General features: G+C 46.0%; 1 protein-coding gene across 1 annotated transcript in view; it reads right to left on the bottom strand.

Annotated features, from left to right (window-relative positions):
• Positions 1 to 23,244, bottom strand: part of LOC149345536 (uncharacterized) — a 57,241-nt gene that overhangs the window by 4,816 nt on the left and 29,181 nt on the right. The window contains exon 2 of the mRNA XM_089586107.1: positions 22,746 to 22,857. Within this exon, the coding sequence (XP_089442233.1) occupies positions 22,746 to 22,857 (112 nt within the window). The remainder of the gene's footprint in view (positions 1 to 22,745; positions 22,858 to 23,244) is intronic.

Raw genomic sequence — 23,244 nt, 5'->3', positions numbered from 1 at the left:
TCCAGTATTTAAGGCAGGCAACCGATCCGACCCTTCTAATTACCGCCCAATTTCATTAACATCCATTCCATGCAAGCTACTGAAGCACATATTATATTCGCAGATCGCATCACACCTCGACAATAACGCTTTCTTTTATGAAAAACAGCACGGTTTTAGGTCAGGCCATTCTTGCGAGTCCCAGCTCTTCGAATTCACTACAGACCTTCACTTAAACTTAGATTCTTCTTTTCAAACCGACGTCATTTACCTGGATTTCTCCAAAGCCTTCGATCGCGTTCCACACCGGCGTTTAATGACAAAACTCTCCTGCCTCCACATCGACCCTTTAATCCTGTCATGGATCGACTGCTTTCTCCACGACCGCTCACAATATACAGTAATAGGCAACCATAGATCGTCAAATACCACAGTCATCTCTGGTGTCCCTCAGGGATCGGTGCTAGGACCACTCCTTTTTCTCATATTTATAAATGATCTTCCCAATGCCATATCATGCGACTGTGCGACCTGCTCTTGGATGGTGCGTCGAAGTGTGGGATCAAGAGATGGCGCAGGGTCGCCAGACACAGGCAGGAGGGACAGTTGGCGGGCCACCTCTTCCCGTATAAAGGCCTTCAACTGGGGAAGCAGCGAGGCCGGGTCAGAAACCAAACTGCAGACAGCCAGCGCAGGAAGTGACTCGTCGAGCACGCCTGAACTACGAGCAGAAGTTCTCTGCTTCCTGAGGACGTCATAGCTTTGGCATAGCTGTATGACGTCCACCACTGTTTGTGCATTCCTTACCAGCAACATCTGGAACGCGTCGTCGGAGATACCCTTCAAGATGTTATTGATTTTGTCAGACTCCGGCATGGATGGGTTGACGCGCTTGCACAGGTCGAGGACGTCTTCTATATAACTTGTGAAGGTTTCGGTGGTGGACTGAGCGCGGGAGCGGAGGAGTGGGTCGGCGCGTAGTTTGCGCACAGGCGGGCGGCCGAATACCTCCGAGAAACTGGTCTTGAAGGACGACCAGGTCGGCAAGTCGGCCTCATGATTTCTGAACCACAAGTTGGCTACGTCGGTGAGATAGAAGAGGACGTTACCAAGCTTGGTGGCATCGTCCCACCTGTTGTGGGCGCTGACGCGCTCGTACGACGACAACCAGTCGTCGACATCCTGGTCGTCGGCACCGCTGAAGACGCTGGGATCGCGCTGCCGGAGCCCGCCAGAACAGAAGATGGTAGGCGAAGGGATGGGGGTTGTCTGGCTGGTGACTTCGGGCATAACGGACGGCGAAGGTAAGGTGCGGCTACGGAGCTCTAGGATGTGAGGGGGAACGTACAGCAGCCTCCACCAAATGTAAGAAGGGGTTGCGGCTCAGCAGTACCTTGGCCGCCTTCCAACGTCCAGCAAAGGTCCAGGCAAACGTTCGGGCTGCGAGCGAGCTTCACGCCTCTGAATCGTTGTCGTCTTTTACTCACACAGCTCCCCACCGCGAGCGAGCGCAGCTGCTACACTACAAAATAAATAAACACTCACTGAGTGAAAATGGGCCTAATCAGGAACCTTCGAAATCTTGTACAGTTCACTATCTGGCCCGCGAGGTTGCTCAGATGAGGTCGTCATTACAGGATGCCAATAAGCAATTACGTCGAAATAATCTCGTTCTTTTTTGCTTGCCTGATTCTGTGGATAAGGGCTCGGTTGAATCAGAAGAAAAGGCTCGGTGTTTTTTTTTTCTCTACTATAAAGCAGCACTGAACATGCACATCGACTGGGACAGTATCAGACTGCTAGATCCCGTCCGACTGTGGTTAGATCCTCGAAGAACGTCAATTTGGGCTAGATGGTGCATTATTTGAGACAAAAATGGTAATAGCCCTGCAATAAGACGTACACAAGAAAGACTGAAGCGCATGTCCTGTGTCAGTCTTTCTTGTGTACTAAGACTATTGCAGCGCTATTACCATTCCTGTCTCAAATTAGATTCTCGAATTTCAAAGATAAGGAGCCAGTATCATTCGCCCCTAGGCTAAAGGAAACAGCTTTTGCTATTCGTGAGGATTTCACCTTTGCAGTGAGGCATGCGCGCTCTAAACTTTTCCAGCATGCCCGCGACTCGGCAAAGCCTTTTAAACTACATGACAAACTGGTAATACATGGAAAATGGTTTTCCTTTGACACCGAGCACAACCAAGTCATTGACTCTAAAAGCTATCCAGAAACAAGAGACAGAAATAGGCGGAGCTCGGCGTGATAGCGTTGTGTCTGGATCGATGACCTTTGCTGTTCTTTTCGTAAACTGCCCAAGTATAAAAAATAAACCAGATAAATTTGCAGCTCTGCTTTCTACCGTTAGGTCACATATTGCTATACGTACAGAATCTTGGGTTCATGACTCTATTTAAATTCCGAATCTCTCCCAGTGGGCTGCGAAATGCATCTTCATGACCGGGACACTCGGGGTGGAGGTGCTTGTCGACGCATGCCTGCGGTCTTTGCGTTGCCTTCTCTCCTCCAATAAGGTGAGTCCGATTATTGTAACGTTCAGCTTGATAATGGTCGACATTTAGCTGTTGGTTCTTTTTACCGCTGCTCCGCGTGTACAAATCCCGACATTTTTAATTTTCTCTTGAATTTTCTATCTTTACTAAACCAAGATTTTTTCATAGACTGCGATGTATATGCCCAAGTCCGGTGGGATCACAATGAATGCGTTGTGACTGTCCGGTGCCTTGTTGGCAGGCTTTTCTGAATTTGTACTAGCTAATGGCCTAGCTGTATCAATTTGTTACGGAGCCAACAAGACAGGGAAGTAAGAATGCTTCTGTCCTCGACTTAATTTTTACTAACAGACCATTGATCAATACGGACGTTGTAGTGACTTCCGGCATAAGTGACCAAGACTGCGTTGTTGCGTTGGACAACAATTAATCGACCAACGCATTCCTACTAAATGCGTATCTCGTAAACGTCGAGCTAACAAGTCATGGTTAACTCGAGACACCAGATCACTTATCTACAAAAGACTCCGCCTCCTAAGCAGATACAAAAGAAATAAGGATCGTAATTTTTATGACTCGTTAAAGCGTCATCATAAAGAAATAAAAAGCAATGACAAGGTAGCCAGAATAACTATTTTTAAGCCTTGGGATCTATGCTCGACAAATTTTAAGGAAATATGGCAATTCATGAAATCTCATGGAAGAGAATTTGTATGAATCCCGAATTTAATAGACGGTAGCGGTGTTATGGTACATGACAATGATAAAAAACCTGCTCATTCAACTCTTATTTCCTGTCTGTTTTTACTCAGCACTATTCAGGTCACCTCCCCACTGTTTCCGAGGAATTAACCACTCTTATTCTTGACCTTGTTACTACATACAGCGTTGTCGTTAAACTTCTTCAGAATATTAAAGGTGGCTCTGCAGGCGGACCAGACCGTCTTTCTTCGTATGTCCTGCGCGCCTGTCCTGATATGATTGCTCACTATTTAGATATTTTGTACACTAACTCTCTTCAAACAAGCTCTCTGCTTGACGAGTGGAAAGTAGCCAACATAGTACCGATTCATAAAGATGAATCTAGGAATAATGTCGCTAATTACTGGTCCATATCACTTAAATGCATACGCTTATGCTGTAGATTATTGGAACAGATCATTTACAATTCTGTAATAAAACGTATTCAATGCAATACGTGAGATAAAATTCCTCAGGACGAACTGGCGGGCTGGTTGGTTACACATCTCAAAAATTTTAACGAGCGCACGAGAATGAAACGAGGACTGAAAGAAGACACACACCACAAATCGCCATACTGCAACTGATTTATTTTGCATGCGAAGCGCCCAAATTTATGCAATGCATCACTGCCACTCGTGGAAAAAGAACAAACATAAAACAAACACCACTGTGATACGTCTGGCTACTCCTTGATAGCGTAGAAGGCCGTCGAGCCGAAACCAGGCCACGTCATAAACAAGAAAACCCAAAAATTATCGAGACAGAGTAAAACACGTGGACGGGCAACATTTAGCAGCAGCCGTTACTATGCCCCAGTAACGGCTGTCCTGTCCGCCTTCTGTCTTTTTTCCTAACCGTGTTCGCGCTGCTAAAATCGTATGGATTCCCACCAACTAGCCCGCCAGATTGTGTTATAGAATAAAACAAATCGTTTATATCTACCGAAAACCCAAAGCCGACGTCGCTGGTACTCACTACCGACTGTTGCGCAAATCAGAGAAAATCGAAGAAAAATTCTCTCGGCTTAACCGCGCGTTTGTTCGGGCTCAAATTTCGCACAGAGGTTGCATTTAGTGGTCAGTTTTGTTTTATACTACATTTAGGTGGGGTACTTGCCTGATTCGGGCAGAATTATTTGGAAATCCCCATCGTCTGTGGCGACGGAGAACCAAAATCGAAAGACTTCGCAGCAATGGTATGCGTGGCGCCATCTCGCAGCCATCGGAGAAACGAGCTCTCCACTTAGCACAGCTGGGTTTCTCCGGTGGGTGCGAGATGGCGCTACGGGTACCATTGCTGCGATGTCTTTCAGTTTTGGATCGTCGTCGCCACATACGATGGGGATTTCCAAAAAATTCTGACTGAATCAGGCAAGTACCCCACCTAAATGTAGTATAAAACAAAACTGACTACCAAATGCAACCTCTGTGCGAAATTTGAGCCCAAACAAACGCGCGGTTAAGCCGAGAGAATTTTCTTTCGATTTTCTCTGATTTACGCAACACGCGATAGGTATTCAGCGACAGCTGTTGAATTTTTTGTGATGAAGGGGTCATCAGCATTTTGGCAGCAGCGGCTGTACCGACCGGTTCACTAAATCTGCGCTTTTTACACACAGGACACCACCCGCTTTCCCGGTGGCTTTGGTCTGCATCTTCGGCGGATCACCGTTGCACGTGCCGCATCTCCGACTATCGCACGTATCGCCGCTCATCTATAAACTGTCGTGGCCTCCAGTGTGACGTCAGCGAGCCGTGGACCAGGATTGGCTGCCGTAAAGAGGCACCGACTACAAAAGGACTGCACCTCGCAGCTGATCGTCATTTGGCAGCAGCGGCTGTACCGACCGGTTCACTAAATCTGCGCATCTTACACACAGGACACCACCCGCTTTCCCGGTGGCTTTGGTCTGCATCTTCGGCGGATCACCGTTGCACGTGCCGCATCTCCGACTATCGCACGTATCGCCGCTCATCTATAAACTGTCGTGGCCTCCAGTGTGACGTCAGCGAGCCGTGGACCAGGATTGGCTGCCGTAAAGAGGCACCGACTACAAAAGGACTGCACCTCGCAGCTGATCGTCATTTGGCAGCAGCGGCTGTACCGACCGGTTCACTAAATCTGCGCATCTTACACACAGGACACCACCCGCTTTCCCGGTGGCTTTGGTCTGCATCTTCGGCGGATCACCGTTGCACGTGCCGCATCTCCGACTATCGCACGTATCGCCGCTCATCTATAAACTGTCGTGGCCTCCAGTGTGACGTCAGCGAGCCGTGGACCAGGATTGGCTGCCGTAAAGAGGCACCGACTACAAAAGGACTGCACCTCGCAGCTGATCGTCATTTGGCAGCAGCGGCTGTACCGACCGGTTCACTAAATCTGCGCATCTTACACACAGGTTTGTGCAATCATTTGTAACCAATTTTTATTTTTTTTTCCTTTCTTTTTCTTTCTGCCGCTGCTGCCAAGCTCTTGTACGTGTTTGCTGAACTGCTAATTTGAAATGCCTACTGAAGTGACAAAGCTGTTGAAAGATTTTAAACAGGAAATGCGAGATATGCGCAGTGCACTAGAGAAAGAGCTTCGAAAGGAATACAAAGAACTGAAAAAATCCGTTGATTTATTTAGTGAACAGTTTGATGCTATGGCTGAGCGCTGCGCAAAACTAGAAAAGCAAAACTCAGCGCTAAAGAAAGAAAATGCCGAACTATCACAGGAATGCACAGGACTGAAACAACAACTATCTGATCTTGAAGACCGGGTGACAAACCAAGAACAGTACTCGAGGAACCGGAACATTGAGATTAAAGGCGTTCCGGTCAGCGACGACGAGAACGTACCTTCAATCTTGAGCAAACTAGGAGACGTCATAAGCGAACCCATTTCTGATTCCGATGTAGAAATGTGTCATCGTGTGCCAAGGAAAGACAAAGGATGCCCTAACATTGTCGTGCAGTTCCGCTCTCGTGCGAAACGGGAAGCGGTGATTGAAAAGGCCAGGAAAAATCGAATTTATACCTCTGATTTTGGTTACCAGAGTGCTGATGGTTCAAGTTCTCCCCCGGTATTTATTAATGAGCACCTTTGCCCCGCCTTGAAGAAACTTCTTGGACAAGTTGTGGAGCGAAAGAAATCAAAAGAATGGAAGTACGCGTGGACAAAGGGCGGCAAAATTTTCGCGCGCAAGACAGACACGTCGAATGTGCTGCGCATATCTTGCGTTGCGGACATCGATAAGATGAAGTGAGGAACTAGGATTCCGAGCAATTTGCCAACAGCCATTCCCGTCAATGGCTGGCAAATCGGTGAACCCTGCGGATGTGACTAAAATTTATCATGAAAAGCCATGCACATCTTTCTTCCTGTTGAACACTCAATCAGCGCGCAATAAGTCTGATGAGCTGTGTGCCTTGTTTTCATGTTTTGGCTTTTCATTTGATGTTATTATGCTTTGTGAAACATGGTACCGACACGACCACGAAGTTATACAGATCCCAGGTTACACAAGACACTACTTAAATCGCTCAGTCAGGAACGGTGGAGGCGTACTTTTCATGGCCAGGGAGAATTTTCAGTGTGAAAAAATCGACGAGTTTACGGCGGTTACAGCGGACTTTGAAATCTTGACTGTCGTTCACAACAAAAGCATATTTTCTGTTTTATATCGCCCTCCAGGCGGGAACGTTGCAAACTTTTTCGCATTTATGGAAAAATTCTTATCCTGGATAAATGAAAACAGGTATGAACTCGTCTTGGGCGGCGATATAAATATTAACATGTTGAACGAAACGCAGCTGAGTACTGATTTCACTCGACTTTTAGAAGCTAATGCATGTTTCAACACAATTACTGCTCCAACTCGCATTAGCAAGGACTGTGAAAGTTTGCTTGATGTTTTCATTATAAACACTGAATCTCGAACTATTAACTCCGGAGTAATCAGCGCTCATATTAGCGATCATTTGCCAGTATTTCTTCTCTTGGAATCGTATGTCTCGAGTAAAGAGCCAAAGCAGTGTCCCCCGATCACTATCCAAGATATTAATCCAGCTACACTCGAGGATTTCCATACAAGAATATCAAAAATAAATTGGCTCGACGTGTACAATCAGTCTGACGCAGACGCCGCGTACGAGTCATTTCTGTGTCTTTTCAAAAAGGCTTACTCGGAATCTTTTCACCCTAAAACACTGAAGCCTAGAAAAGCTAGAAAACCTTGGATAACCAGTGCACTTCTGAAACTAATCAAGCAAAAAGATGCTCTATTCAAACGTTTTTTGGACACAAGAGACACGTGCCATCTATCCGAATTTAAGAAATTTCGGAATAAGTTAACTGCAACCCTCAGACAAGCTAAGAAAGATTACCTTCATAGGTTGTTTGATCCTGAAGCTGTAAAGCGGACGGACATCACGTGGAGAAACCTTAGCGCAGTGCTTAACATTGGACGTCAGCATCCAGAGGGCGTACGAGAATTGATCATTAATGGGGAACTTTCATCAGGCGCGCATTTAGCAAACGCTTTTAATAATTATTTTGTGTCCCTAGTGAATAGTTTGCACGATCCTCGCTCCGCAGAGTACGTCAATTCCAAAACTTGCGATAGTGCTTTTCTGCATCCAACTAGCGCCGAAGAAATTTGTCTCACGTTCTCCGCTCTGCGAAACAGTAAAAGCTGCGATATTGATGACCTGCAAATACGCCCCGTAAAACACGTTTTAGATCTGATATGTCCAGTTCTTGAGCATGTGTATAATTTGTGCTTTGTAAACAGTATATTTCCTAAGCGCATGCAACTCGCAAGGGTTACAGTGCTCTTCAAAGCCGGTGATAGAAACAACATGTCTAACTACAGACCAATATCCATTTTACCTGTATTTTCAAAATGCCTAGAAAAATTAATAACACTCAGAATGACCGCTTTCTGCGAAAAACACAATATCCTTACTGACTGTCAGTTCGGTTTCCGAAAGGGTCGTTCGACAGAGTTAGCTCTACTAACACAAAAGGAACTAATATTACAAGCATTTGAGCAAAATTTTGTGACACTAGGCATTTTCATCGATTTTTCAAAGGCCTTTGACACAATTAATCACACCACACTGCTAACAAAACTTGAAATTTATGGTTTCAGGGGCCCATTCCTTAGCTTAATCAAAAGCTATCTGCAGTTCAGGTGTCAGAGGGTTTCAATAAATAACTGTCTTTCAGATAACTTACCCATTCATTCTGGTGTACCTCAAGGAAGCATTCTTGGACCTTTGTTATTTAATATTTACATTAACGACATAATAAATATTGACACCACTGCCCAATTCATCATATACGCTGACGACACTAGTCTGTTTTTTACATCTGGTTGTGCAAGGGACCTGTTGGCTCTTGCGAACGCTGCTTTAAGCGAACTCAATCGATGGAGTTCATTGAATTCACTGTCTATTAATAAAAGCAAGACAAAGGCTGTACTTTTTCAACCTAAAAACAAAAATGTCCACATTGACGGCCATTTGCAAATGGGTTCCTCGGTTATCAACATTGTGCCATCCATTAAGTGCCTCGGGGTCGTATTTCAAGAGAACTTACTTTGGAATCTTTGTACAGACTCAGTTGCTAACAAAATCGCTCGTGTTGTGGGGATACTAACGAAACTTCGATTTTTTCTTCCCTTGAACGTGAAAAAGCTGCTTTACAACAGTCTCTTTCTGTCCCATCTGAATTACTGCCATTTAGTGTGGGGAAACACCACAATGTCTAACATCACAAAGCTTTATCTTTTGCAGAAGAAAGCAGTGCGCGCTATCGCTAATTCCTCATATGACGCTCATACGCAGCCTCTTTTCAGTGCCCTTAACTTACAGCCGGTCACCTCCATATATCGTAGTATTTTACTCAAGCGTTTCACTACTGCGAAAAAACAGAACACCAAATTCTTCGAGCATTTATCTCTATTGACAATGAGTTCTAACATTTACAACACACGTCACAGAGAAACATGGTACGTTCCTAAAACGCGCACTAACTACGGTCAACAAATGTTACGCCACACACTGCCATCTTTGTTAAACTCATTAGAAACTTAATAACAACGTAGCTCTCCTTTTATGGGCTCATTGTGGATTCGTTTTTTTGTTTTGTTTGCTTTGCTGTAGTATACACTGACGCCATGAATGTCTAACCAATTTTCTTTGCTTGTTAGTAACTTATTATTTATGTTTGTGAATTTCAAAGCTATTTTATTTGTATAATTTTATGCTTTCTGCTTTTTAAATCCTTTCAGCATTCTATCATTGATTTTTTTTTTGGCCGTATGTATTTCTGTTATAGCATAGAATGTTATAGAATGTTCACTAATACTTTTTTTTCGTTTATCCATTATTGTATCTTTGCGTTCTCTTTATTGTGCATAGTGAAATTTCTGTAGGGGGTACAGACCCCGTCAAGCCAAATCCATTTGGCTTTTTGTCTGCACTCCCGTCATCTGTACATGTATAGATGCAAATAAACTTGAATTGAATCCAAAACAAGTCTTAATTTAAGATGCTTCTGCAAGAAACCGCTGACATTCTTTTGCCAAGATCCTTCTTCACTGCCAATGGTTGGGAAGGTATTTCTGGCTTGTGGGTCTTGGCTGTAAAGCAAGCATTTAGGCTATTACCCCTGCTCTTTTTTATATCCTTGGCAAGACTCTGAAGATTCAAATTCTTGCAAAAGTAGTTTTTCAAAAATTGGAGGTCCATGAGGAGGTCCATGGAGGAGGTCCATGACGGAGAATGAAAGAACGCAGGAGGAAAATAGACACATCAGAAGCAGTGGCGGACGGTATGGCGGCTGTTTCACAGTGTCGTATTAGGTGGTCAACACACACGATAACCCAGCGGTTACCATTCGCAGATCGTGGAAAAGGGCCTAACAGGAGGTCGATGCCGACTTGCTCAAATGGTGTGGTCGGAGGTGTGATAGGATGCAGCTGGCCTGGCGAACACGACGTCATCATTATCATCATCAGCCTGACTACACCCACTGCAGGGCAAAGGCCTCTACCATGTCTCTCCAATTAACCCTGTCCTTTGTCAGTTGCCGCCACTGTATCCCCGCAAACTTCTTAATCTCATCCGCCCACCTAACTTTCTGCCGTCCCCTGTTACGTTTGCTTTCTCTTGGGATCCACTGCGTTACCCTTAAGGACCAGCGGTTATCTAATTGCCTTCGCATTACATGCCCTGCCCAAGCCCATTTCTTCCTCTTGATTTCAACTAAGATGTCATTAATCCGCGTTTGTTCCCTCACCCACTCCGCCCGCTTTCGATCTCTTAACGTTACACCTATCATTTTACTTTCCATAGCTCGCTGCGTTGTTCTTAACTTAAGCTGAACCCTCCTTGTTAGCCTCCACGTTTCTGCCCCATAGGTGAGTACACGACGTAGGAAGCTTAAAACACTGGCACTGGACACAGATTGCTGAATCGTTTGGCGCATTTTGCGCCAGTAAAACCGTTCTTGTGTGCGGTGAAGGGTACGAGTAGCTCCCAAGTGGCCAGACATGGCATCGTCGTCCATCAGTTGAAGGAAAGGTATGCGAAGGCTTTCTGGCACGACGAGAAGAAACCGTGCACCGCCAGGCGTGAAATTCTTCTTGTAAAGTAAACCGGCGCGAATACAGAAACGGGCCGCAGTGGAATTACTGGCGGAGTCGAAGAGGGCCGTTAACGTCGTGTCCTTGCGCTGTTCAGTCTTGAATTGGTTAGGATCAGGAAACGTTGGCGATACAGAAGCGAGGTAGTCGTCGAAGTTGTCGCCGTCGCAACCCGTCGTCGGAAGCGGCAAGCGCGAGAGACAGATATTAGTTTGGGCTTAAAAAAAAGAAATAAGAAAAAAGTGCCCTGCCCGCACAAGCGCGAGAGACAGATATTAGTGTGGGCTTAAAAATAAATAAGAAAAAAGTGCCCTGCCCGCACCGTCTTACGACACAACGGGCAGCGCGAGAGACAGTCAGCGTCGGCGTGTTGACGGCCACTTTTGTACACGACAGTGAAGTTGAACTCTTGTAGCCGTGAAGCCCAGCGGGCAAGTCGGCCGCAGGGGTCACGGAGGTTTGCGAACCAACAGAGCGAATGATGATCGGTGACGATGGTAAAAGCATTGCCATACAGGTAGGAACGAAAGCGCTGCACAGCAAAAACTACCGCGAGACACTCTTGTTCGGTAACTGTGTAGTTCCGTTCCGACTTGCTCAGCGACCGGCTGGCATAAGCTATCACATGCTGTTCTCCGCTGTGGCGCTGGATGAGCACAGCGCCAGCTCCGACACCACTGGCGTCGGTGTGAACTTCGGTGGGAGCAGACGGGCAGAAATGGCGCAGGATAGGGCCCGACGTTAGGAGAAATTTCAGGTGGCGGAATGCAGACTCACAGTCAGGGGTCCCCTGGAATGGCACGTCTTTCTGCAGAAGGCACGTGAGAGGGGAGGCGACGTCGGCAAACCGCGGAACAAAACGGCGAAAATACGAGCATAGCCCTAAAAACCTGCGAAGTTCCTTGACTGATTTCGGCGCTGTGAAGTTGGTGACAGCCTCAACTTTCTGGGGATCTGGCCGGACACTGTCCTTATCAACCAAGTGACCCAGGACAATTATTTGGCGTTCACCAAAGTGACACTTCTTGGAGTTAAGGACCAGGCCCGCTCTTTCAATGCAGTCGAGGACGATAGCGAGGCGGCTGTTATGTTCGTTAAATGTCTTCCCAAAGATCACAACATCGTCCAAATAACACAAACAAATCTGCCACTTCAGACCACGCAAAATAATGTCCATAAATCTTTGAAATGTGGCAGGTGCATTGCAAAGTCCAAAAGGCATAACGTTGAATTCATACAGTCCGTCAGGTGTGATAAACGCCGTCTTTTCTTTGTCGTTCGGGTGCATTGGTATTTGCAAGTACCCTGATCTCAAATCAACCGAGGAAAAGTAAGAGGCCGATTGAAGGCAGTCGAAGGCATCGTCTATGCGTGGGAGCGGATACACGTCTTTTTTGGCGATGACATTCAGGCGACGATAGTCCACACAGAATCGCCACGAATTATCTTTCTTTTTGACGAGGATAACTGGAGCCGCCCAAGGGCTTGAAGATTCCTGGATAACTCCTCGGTTTAACATGTCCTGAACTTGTTGGTCTATTAGCTCACGATCGGTCGGTGATACGCGGTAAGGCCTCTGTCGTATTGGAGGCGCGGAGCCGGTGTCGATCACATGATGAATGCGAGAACGCGGAATGGGTGCTGAATTTTCTCTGGAGAAATCAAACACAGTGACATACTTCGAAAGCAGTTCCACCAAAATGCGGCGCTCGGTTGTAGAAAGAGGCTTATTAACCATAGCCTGAACTTTGGACTCTTCACAGGTGTGTTCCAGCTCTTCCAAAGCGCGGTTACTGAGCGCCGCGATTGAAACAGACAAACTGTCCTCGAAATGCGCAAGTTTCATGCCACGAGGTAATACGGCGGGCTCTTCCGAATAGTTCACTGTCCACAGCGCGGTGTGGCCACCCGTCACGGGGACTATGCAACGAGGCACGAGGACACTCTTCTTAGCGCACGCAAGTGCAGTGGGCTCCACCACGGGTCAAATGCGTCGCACAAAATTTTAGATGTAACAACCGGCACGAATACGGCTGACGTCGCCGGAACAACTGTGTCCTGCGACACAGAGAACGCTCCGAAATCAAGAGAGGAGCTTTCCACTACAGCCGACATCAGAGTAGCGTTCAATGAAATCTCTCCTGTACGGCAATCTAATGTTGCACCACATTGCTGCAAAAAGTCTCAAGTATGACGTCATGTGTAGAACGTGACAGCACAGTAAATTCAGTCCTGAACATTTGTCCACCGATAACAACATTCGCGGAGCAGACACCCAGTGGAACTAATCTTTCACCACCAACACCACGAAACACCACAGACTGATCCCAGCCGAACATTACTTTTCGTCCCAAACTATTCTTAAACGTAAAACTCATTACAGATACCGTCGCACCGGTGTCTACTAACGCCATAGTTCGAATTCCGTCGATATAAGTACTTCAAGTTTGTTCTTTAGCATAAACACAGGAAGAGGTATCAATGTCATCGCATCGCCGGTGGCCTCACCTTGATCGGCCGCGCCGTCTAGTTTCCCGGAGGGGGAGAGCGGCGCCGAGGGGATGGTGATCGTCGTTGACGTGAAGGTGGTGGAGTCAGGCTGCGGTCAGAGGCAGGCGAGGAGTTTCGCAACAGTGCCGCACGGTAGTTACCCCAGCGTTGGGTGCTGAACTTCAACATCGGGGTTAAGAGAAGGGTTCGGCCATGAGCGGCGGTCTTGTTGCATGGGGCCTCGTCGGCGGCAATATCGGGATATGTGTCCGGTCATGCCACAGCGGTAACACACTGGTGGAGTTTTGGAACTAAGAAGTTTCTGAGAAAGCTGTATAGCTTTCCTTTGTAGCCGTATGGCTGCGCTTGGGTGGATGCCAATGAGTAATTACTCCCTTATTACAAATTTACCCCACCTTGGGGGATTCCCCTAAACATTTGACCAACACTGTTCCCACTTCGAGTTATTGATCAATTCGCTATCGCCCTACCATGAGCTTGCCGTCCCGGTTAGCTCAGTTGCTAGAGCGACTGCTCCGGTGTAGCGGTGGTCCCGGGTTCGAACCCCGGACCAGGACGAATTTTTCTTTAACTACGAAGTTTCTGAGAAAGCTGTATAGCTGTCCTTTGTAGCCGTATGGCTGCGCTTGGGTGGATGCCAATGAGTAATTACTCCCTTATTACAAATTTACTCCACCTTGGGGGATTCCCCTAAACATTTGACCAACACTGTTCCCACTTCGAGTTATTGATCAATTCGCTCTCGCCCTACCATGACCTTGCCGTCCCGGTTAGCTCAGTTGGTAGAGCGACTGCTCCAGTGTAGCGGTGGTCCCGGGTTCAAACCCCGGACGAGGACGAATTTTTCTTTAACTACGAAGTTTCTGAAAAAGCTGTATAGCTTTCCTTTGTAGCCGTATGGCTGCGCTTGGGTGGATGCCAATGAGTAATTACTCCCTTATTACGTTCAAGTCTACAAAGGAGGTAACAGAAAATCTCCATTAAATTATCGACTTTACTCCCTAACAAGCGTGTCATGAAAAATCTTGGAACATGTCATCTAATTTGATTTCTGTCTTAGACTGTGACAGCTTTTTTCGTCCCTCGAAGCATGGGTTCCGAAAGGTTTCGCCTGTGAAACCCATTTAGCTCTTTTTGTTCATGACTTGCGTACTAACATGGACACTAATGCGCAAACTGACGTAATCTATCTGGATTTTGGGAAAGCCTTTGATAAATTATCTCACCAGCGCTTGTTACTAAAACTTCAACTGCTGAACCTGGACCCTAACGTTATAATGTGGATACAGGAATTTCGTCCAATGGTACGCAAATGGTTTTTAGTCAACAGTAATTTATCTAGACCCCTTCCAGTAGCTTCCGGCGTGGTCTAAGGATCTCTCCTTGGTCCTCTGTTGTTTTGAATATACATTAACGGTTTACCTCAGTGTATTTCATCTAAAATACGTATCTTCGCAGACGACTCCATCATTTACCGCACAATCAATAACATATCTGACCAAGCTGCTCCCCAGAACGATCTAATCAGCGTTTCAGAATTGTGCAATAATTCACTAATGACGCTAAATGCCAACAAATGTAAATGCATGTACCGTCTTTGTCAAAAGTAACCAGGCTGCATGTTTTCCTTCTAGCTTGTATAGTGGAGCCCTTGCGGCTTTCCTAAACATCAAAAGATGTTGCAAAGCAAGAAGACCCCCAGTCCTTACCTTTAACGACCATTTCAGCTTCAGAGAAGCTGTAAGGGCTCCACTGCACGAGCTAGAAGCAAACCATGCAGCCTGGTTACTTTTGACAAAGACTGTACTTCTCTCGCCTGCGCAGTCCCTTTTCTTTCTCTTACACAATTCTTAACACACCCCTGGAACTAGTGCAGTCTTACAGATACCTCGGTGTAACCCTCTCTCACGGTTTGTCTTGGAGCTGACATGTCACTAATAATATCTCCGCATATGACAAAACCTCCCGTTTTCTGAAACGCAATCTGCAAAACGCCCGGCACATGTAAAATTACTAGCTTATAAATCACTCGTTAGGCCAAAACTCGAATACGCGTCACCCATTTGGAATCAACACCAAGCATATCTCGCCGAAGCATTAGAATCAGTTCAAAATCGCGATGTTAGATTTCTTTATGCGTCGTACTCATATAATACCAGCGTTTCATATGTCAAAGCAGAATCCGGTTTATCACCGCTTTTCTGTCGACGTCGCATTGCCAGCCTTTCACTGTACCACAACCACTTTTTTTCGTCCCTTAATCAAGCACCATACATCACAGGAGCAGCACGCATATCATATCGAACCAGCCATCCACTTCAAGTTGCGCGCCCACGTTCCCGGACCACCACCTTCGCTGTCTCATTTTTTTTTCTGAACCGCCACAGACGGGAACAGCCTTCCCCAAGAAATCGCTTCTACTACCTGCCCATCTTCGTTTTTGCAACTCATATCTCACCATTTTTTCAATAATTATTTACCATGATCCTTTCTCTAACCGAACTGAACTAAAATGCAATGCTCCTCTCACAAACTCAGCTAACTGCCGAAAAACTTCGAGACTGTGTCTGTTTCATAAGTTGTATTATCATCCATTTCTTAACTCTATTATAAGCACCGCACATCGCACCCCTAATCGCACAAATAATGGGAAGTCGATCTACCCTCCCCCTGCGCGCACCTCTGCGCACCTCTCGTCATTTTTTATTCACACAGCAATGAACTGGAATGACCTGCCAAACGCTATCGTGGATCAGATCGACTCATCGTCACTGAGATCATCCATCGAAGAAATGTGCTTCTGAATATTCCAGCCCCTCATGTAATACCCCTTCGTTGGGGTCTTTGAGGTACTAATAAATAATATAAATAAATATATAAATAAACAAAAAATAAAGCAAAGCACAGAGGAGAACGAGATACTTTTGTACAGTTGAGAGAGAAGTACCACAGTTAGGAACCCGCCAGCTGGTAAAAAAAAAAATCATTCACCATCATCATCATCACCAGCCTGACTACACCCACTGCAGGGCAAAGGCCTCTCCTATGTCTCTCCAATTAACCCTGTCCTTTGTCAGTTGCCACCACTGTATTCCCGCAAACTTCTTAATCTCATCCGCCCACCTAACTTTCTGCCGTCCCCTGCTACGTTTGCTTTCTCTTGGAACCCACTCCGTTACCCTTAAGTACAAGCGGTTATCTTGCCTTCGCATTACATGCCCTGCCCAAGCCCATTTCTTCCTGTTGATTTCAACTAAGATGTCATTAACCCGCATTTGTTCCCTCACCCACTCCGCCCTCTTCCGATCTCTTAATGTTACACCTATCATTTTCCTTTCCATAGCTCGCTGCGTTGTTCTTAACTTAAGCTGAACCCTCTTTGTTAGCCTCCACGTTTCTGCCCCATAGGTGAGTGCCGGTAGGATACAGCTGTTGTATACTTTTCTCTTCAGGGATATTGGTAAGCTACCATTCATGATCTGAGAGAACCTGCCATATGCGCTCCACCCCATTCTTATTCTTCTAGTTAGTTCCCTCTTATGATCCGGATCAGCGGTCACTGCCTGCCCTAAGTAGACATATTCTCTTACTACTTCCAGCACCTCGCTACAAATTGCGAACTGCTGTTCCCTTGCTAGGCTGTTGAACATTACTTTGGTTTTCTGAATGTTAATTCTTAGCCCCACCGTTCTGCTCTGCCTGTCTAACTGATTGATCATGCTTTGCAGTTCTTGTCCTGAGTGGCTTAGCAAGGCAATTAACTCTTATCCCCAACTCTTATCCATTAACTCCATTAACTCTTATCCCCAACTCTTCCCATTCCAGTCCCCGGAATACCTCCTGTAAGCAGGCAGTGAAGAGCATTGGCGAGATCGTGTCTCCCTGCCTGACACCTTTCCGTATTGGAATTTTATTGCTGACTTTATGGAGAACTATAGTAGCTGTGCAATCGTTATATATATCTTCGAATATTTTCACATAACACTCTTCCACACCCTTACTCCGATATTACTGCATGACAGCTGAGGTTCCCACTGAGTCAAATGCTTTCTCGTAATCAATGAAGGCTATATATAGGGGTTGGTTATATTCTGCGCATTTCTCTATCACCTGATTGATAGTGTGAATGTGGTCATTGTCGAGTATCCTTTACGAAAGCCTGCCTGATCACTTGGTTCACTAAAGTCCAAGGTTTTCCTGACTCTATTAGCGATTACCTTAGTAAATACCTTGTAGGCAACGGACAATAAGCTGATTGGCCTGTAATTCTTCAAGTCCTTGACGTGTCCTTTCTTATGAATTAAGATAATGTCAGCGTTCTTCCAAGCTTCTGGTACTTTCGAGGTCACAAGGCATTGCGTATACAGGGTGGCTAGTTTTTGTAGGACAATCTCTCCTCCGTCCTTCAACAAATCTGCTGTTACCTGATCCTTACCGGCTGCTTTCCCTCTTTGCATGTCTCCTTAGGCTTTCTTTACTTCCTCCTTCGTTACTGGCAGGATGTCCCATTGCTGTGCTTGACTGCCTCCCTCAGTAACGATGATTACATTCGCTACTGTATAGATTTGTGTAGAACTCTTCGGCTAATTGAACTATCTTATCCATATTGCTGATGACATTGCCCTGTTTGTCTTTTAGGGTTCAGCTTAAGTTAAGAACAACGCAGCGAGCTATGGAAAGGAAAATGATAGGTGTAACGTGTCATTAAGGGATGCCTAACCTGTCAACGCTACAATGCACGTCTAGCGACTGAAGTGACGGCACCAGTTCCACGTGATCGAGCGACCCAGCCTCAATCTTTCGAGATCACAGGAGTGGACTTTGCAGGACTACATCTGGTGAAAAGAAAAAAAACTCGCTGTACAAGGTAAGAGGAAAACTAGCGGAAAGAACGCGTTCACAAGCAGGAGAAGTACACAGGACAACGCTCCAGCGTTCTGCTGTGTACTTCTCCTGTTTGTGAAGGCGTCCTTCCGGCTACCCAAAAAGATACGCTTCTTCAATACTCGCTGTACAAGTCCTGTATATCGTTGTTCACTTGTGCCGTAACATGGGCAGTTGACTTAGACCTTGCAATGGACAAGGCGGCGAAATGGTTTGATGACTTTCAGACGTTTAATCTCAAGAAGAGGTGTGCGCAGTCATCTGCAGTGACAACGCGCTTTCCTTCAAGAAAGCCAGCCTAGATATTTTGCACCTTTGGAGCTCTATCCGGAAACCAGAAGTGTTTTACTCCTTGCAAAGCGACGAATTTAATCCAGGTTATTAATAGAGCATGCCCCATGTTGGGGTCTTTTATGAGCGAATCTTCGGATCAACCAAACTCTTTGGATCAGCCAAAAGGAAAGTTATCACTTCAGAGTTTCTGTCCTTCGACGAGCTAGCAACTACCTTAGCGACATTGAAGCTGTCTTGAACTGAAGACTTTTTACGTACGTATACGGCGCACCGGGAGAACCCTAACCTCTTTGCCCTTCCTTCTTCTTGACAGGAAGACGCCTCGCGTCACTGTCAAGTGTGCCAAAAAAGCAAAGCGTACCAAATCAGCATATCCCTTCAGAGACTGTGGACTCTATGCCAGCAGACCACATAAGCTTTCTGGCGTAAGTGGATCCGGGAGTACCCTGAGGAACTGCGAAATCTGAAGAGTCAGAACGAACGTGGACCAAAAACGATCAGGGAAGGCAACTTGATTCTTCTTCGTGATAGTCTTCAACACGGTAGCAGTGAAAGATAGCAACGGTTGGTAAACTGATTCCGGTAAGAGACGGGAAGTTCCGATCGTGCCTTCTGAGATTGCATGGAGGAACAACTCTTAAGAGACCAGTCAGTCTCGTGTATCCTCTAGAGTTAACGAAATAGGAAAAAGACTGAAGTCATTTTCAGGGGGCGCTGAGGGGGGGGGGTGACGTGTTGCGAATCTGAAACCGAAACAAGACCGCTTGAAGTCGAAAGGCAAGGCAAAACAAGGAAACTGGGAAACAGAAACGATCGAGCGCCCTTGAAGCGGCAATCGTGTTATGCAACCTGAAATAAACAGATGTCGTTCGTACAAAAAAACAAAAAAAACAAGAAAAAGCTCAGCGCCGCACCTGAACGCCCGCACATGAGGACCTCATGGGTCCGAAAAGTATCAACCTATGCAGGTTGATACCGCGCCCGCAACACTCGCGCCTACTGTTGGCTCTAGAGTCGCTTCGACGGCGGCGCCTTCCCTTGTTAATTAAGTTAACTAGGTTGGATGACATCGAGGAAAAATAAATTCAGTGTACAGAGCAGGGCGAGTCCCTACAACATACGGTGGCAGCAAGAGCACCATGTTAAAAATGGGTACAGGTTCGCTTTAATTTGGTTTTATGTGGTTTAATGCTTCAGGCTATAAGGGATGCCACAGTGTAGAGCTGTGGTTTTTTAACGTGCACTGAACTCGCATGCATTAACATGCAGAAGACCAAAGTAATGTTCAACAGCCTCTCAAGGGATCACCAGTTCACAATTGGCAGCGAGGTGCTGGAAGTGGTAAGGGAATACATGTACTTACGGCACGTATTGGCTGCTGATCCGAATCAAGAGAGGCAAATAACTGGAAGAATAAGAGTGGGGTGGAGCGCATATGGCAGGCTCTCTGAGATCATGAATGGCAGTTTACCAAATCCCCTCTCCGCTGCGGAAGTGTGTACATTGGGCAGACGGGCAGATGCCTAAACGTGAGGCTGAGTGAACATGCATCTTTGCTTCGTCAGCAAACTGAGGAGCACTTGCCCAAGCATTGCAAGAGCTGCACAGGTTGCTTTCCCTCTTTGAACCGCACGAAGATCTTAGGAAGGGGTAAAGATAAATTGGCGAGGGAAATCTTGGAAGCTCATGAAATATCACAACGCAGTAGTGACACCATCTATTTACCTATTGGAAAAGGAAAGACAGTTTCTAAGACGTACTTAATGTTTGTACGACAGTCTTCGTGAGCGGTGGCTATTCGTCCCGTTTTCGTCTCTTTTTTTTTACCGGATTTTTCTAGATTATCACAAGTTTGCGCATGCTTGTCTTTGCTCGAGAAGGGATGTGTCTTTCGTCGATCGATTTCATTCAGTTGTAAGTTGTAGCCCTGTCCTGTCCTCATCTTTCTGTGTCCTGTTTCAACGCTACGTTTTTTCGTTCAGACTAGTATAAGATGCCAGTTATTTCTACAGATTTACTACACATTGAACACGAATGATGGACGGACGGACTGATGGACTGCAGAAGAACTGAGGATTGGGCGAGTTGGTGGTGATCCATTGTAGAAAAACCAGCGCTTACGAACACGGACAGAGGACATGGGAAATGAGCCTGCTTCATTCTGGGTAGGGAGGGTGAGGTAATGACACACGTGCCTTGAATGGATGATTGCTGTTTTTTGTTTTCTCTATATTTACGCTTGTGAGTGGCAACAGTGTATCCGGGTTTGACAAGATGTCTTTGCGCATGTCTGTGTAGATGTATAAATTGACTTCGTACGTATGAATAAAATTCAGTTGTAAGTCAGCGCCGTCAGTCTGTTTCCCTTGTCCTCTGTCCGTGTTCGTAAGCGCTGGTTTTTTCTACAATGGACTGATGGACGGGCGGACTGACGGGCGGACTGACGGACGGACGGACGGACGGACAGACAGACAGACTGACGGACAGACTGACGGACGGATGGACGGAATGATGGACGGACGGACTGATGGACGGACCGACGGATGGACGGACTGATGGACGGACGGACTGACGGACGGACTGACGGACGGACTGATGGACTGACGGACGGACGGACGGACGGATAAGTAATTGGATGGGTGGGAGCGTCCCCATTAAAACGGGGCGGTGCAGTTGTCACCATGCTTCGCTTTTCTATTTTGGTTTGGCTGTGTTGCAAATTGTTAAAAACTTCAACCTCATATTTACTTGCATCATCATTGTTATCTCTAAACCCTACAGCGTCAGGAAGAGTGACTGTGGCTACATCGTCATCCGGATGGATACCATTGCATTTGAGTGTGAAACGTTCAATTGTTGCTACAGGTTTACTACACACAGCACATGTGTCACCTTCTTCGTCAAATTTCTTTCTGTAGCTGCGCGTTAGTAGACACCCTGATCTAGCTTCAATGAGAAGGGCACTGCCTCTTGAGTTATCATAGAACGATTTGTTCCTGATCTGCCGGTTCCAGTATCGTTATAGTTCTACACTATGCTTCTTTTCCATTGAATTAATCCAATTTTTACCTTCCGAATTTTTAACCTGTCGTGTGTTGCTCTTTCTTTCTCCATCCACGTGTATGGCATACTTAAGGGTCAAGTTCCTAGATCTTTGTTGAAAAATTTTCAGCGCACACAGGACAGGGACGAAGAAGAGGACACCACACGCGCTGACTCGCAACTAAGCGTTTATTCGCAAACGCAGAAAATGTATGCTCAAAAGAAAAAAACACAAAAACATCAAAACTTTTGCAATCACGCAGGCGCATCCAGATATGAAAATTCCCGTTCATGCAGGACAACAGATGAGTCACTAACACGTGTAGGCTGGTTTTTGTGGATATGATAGGCTTCTGATACCTCTCTTGTCAATTGATTAGGATGCATAAACAAAACAGTTGTGTTATCTAGTAAAGGCTTACAGACCCTGCATTCCATACAGTGCTTGGCAAGATTCGAAGAAGGCGGTTTTCCCAACGACAAGTTTTGCTCTTTTAAGCGAACATTCATGCAACGGCCAGTTTGGCCGACATAACTGCGCCCACAAGACAACGGAATCTGGTACACTACACCTTTTTCGCATTTGATGTACCGGTTTACATGATTCACATTGCACACTTTCCGCTTTCCGCTTATAAGCGGGAGGCTTACAAGAGCACAACTTGTCGTTGGGAAAACCGCCTTCTTCGAGTCTTGCCAAGCACTGTATGGAATGCAGGGGCTGTAAGCCTTTACTAGATAGAACAAATGTTTTGTTTAGGCATCCTAATCAATTGACGAGAGAGGTATCAGAAGCCTATCATATCCACAAAAACCAGCCTACACGTGTTAGTGACTCATCTGTTGTCCTGCATGAACAGGAATTTTTATATCTGGATTCGCCTGCGTGATTCCATAAGTTTTGATGTTTTTGTGTTTTTTCTTTTGAGCATATATTTTCTGCGTTTGCGAATAAACGCTTAGTTGCGAGTCAGCGCTTGTGGTGTCCTCTTCTTCGTCCCTGTCCTGTGTGCGCTGAAAATTTTTCAACGTGCTTTACCAACTCGCTCGAATGTCAGTCTTCCTAGATCTTTTCCTGCTCTGGTGGCGCCACCTAACGTCGTGGAATTGAGACCTTCACTCGCGACCACTGCAGGCTTACTCACAGGGCGAAAAGGATCATTTTCTGGTCGGCGTCGCAGCGGTACTCCTCGCATGGATCGCTGCTTCGGACGATGGCGCCGTGCTCCATTTCCTTCCCTTCGTGCAAGCATTTTCCTGGAATTGGTAGACAGCAGAAAAAGAGAAACGGCATCATTAGCTCAACTGTGCGGGGAACCGATTCTGCATAGGTGGTGAGATACGTGGTGTAAAAAGAACAGTCACAGGAAAGGATTTGTTTCTTAGCTAGTTGCTCCTTCGTGATGCAAGGGAGCTACAGCCGGCAAATAAACACCACAAAGTGTACAGCCATGTGTCTTCTCTATGGTTGGTGTTGCTCAAGATACGATATCTCAGTCTTGAAACGGTTTTGTTGATGCCTGTTGTACCGGTGTTCTTTTTGCGCATGTCTTGAATTTTCTATTAATTTGTTGGCTTGCAAGTAAATAAAATCAGATGATGTTAGCGCATGTCCTGTGTCAGTCTTTCTTGTGTACGTCTTAT

Source organism: Amblyomma mixtum, chromosome 4 (genome assembly GCF_055824585.1).
Source record: "Amblyomma mixtum isolate Tamu chromosome 4, ASM5582458v1, whole genome shotgun sequence".
Lineage (NCBI taxonomy): Eukaryota > Metazoa > Arthropoda > Arachnida > Ixodida > Ixodidae > Amblyomma > Amblyomma mixtum.
This window is presented reverse-complemented; position numbering and strand designations above follow the sequence as displayed.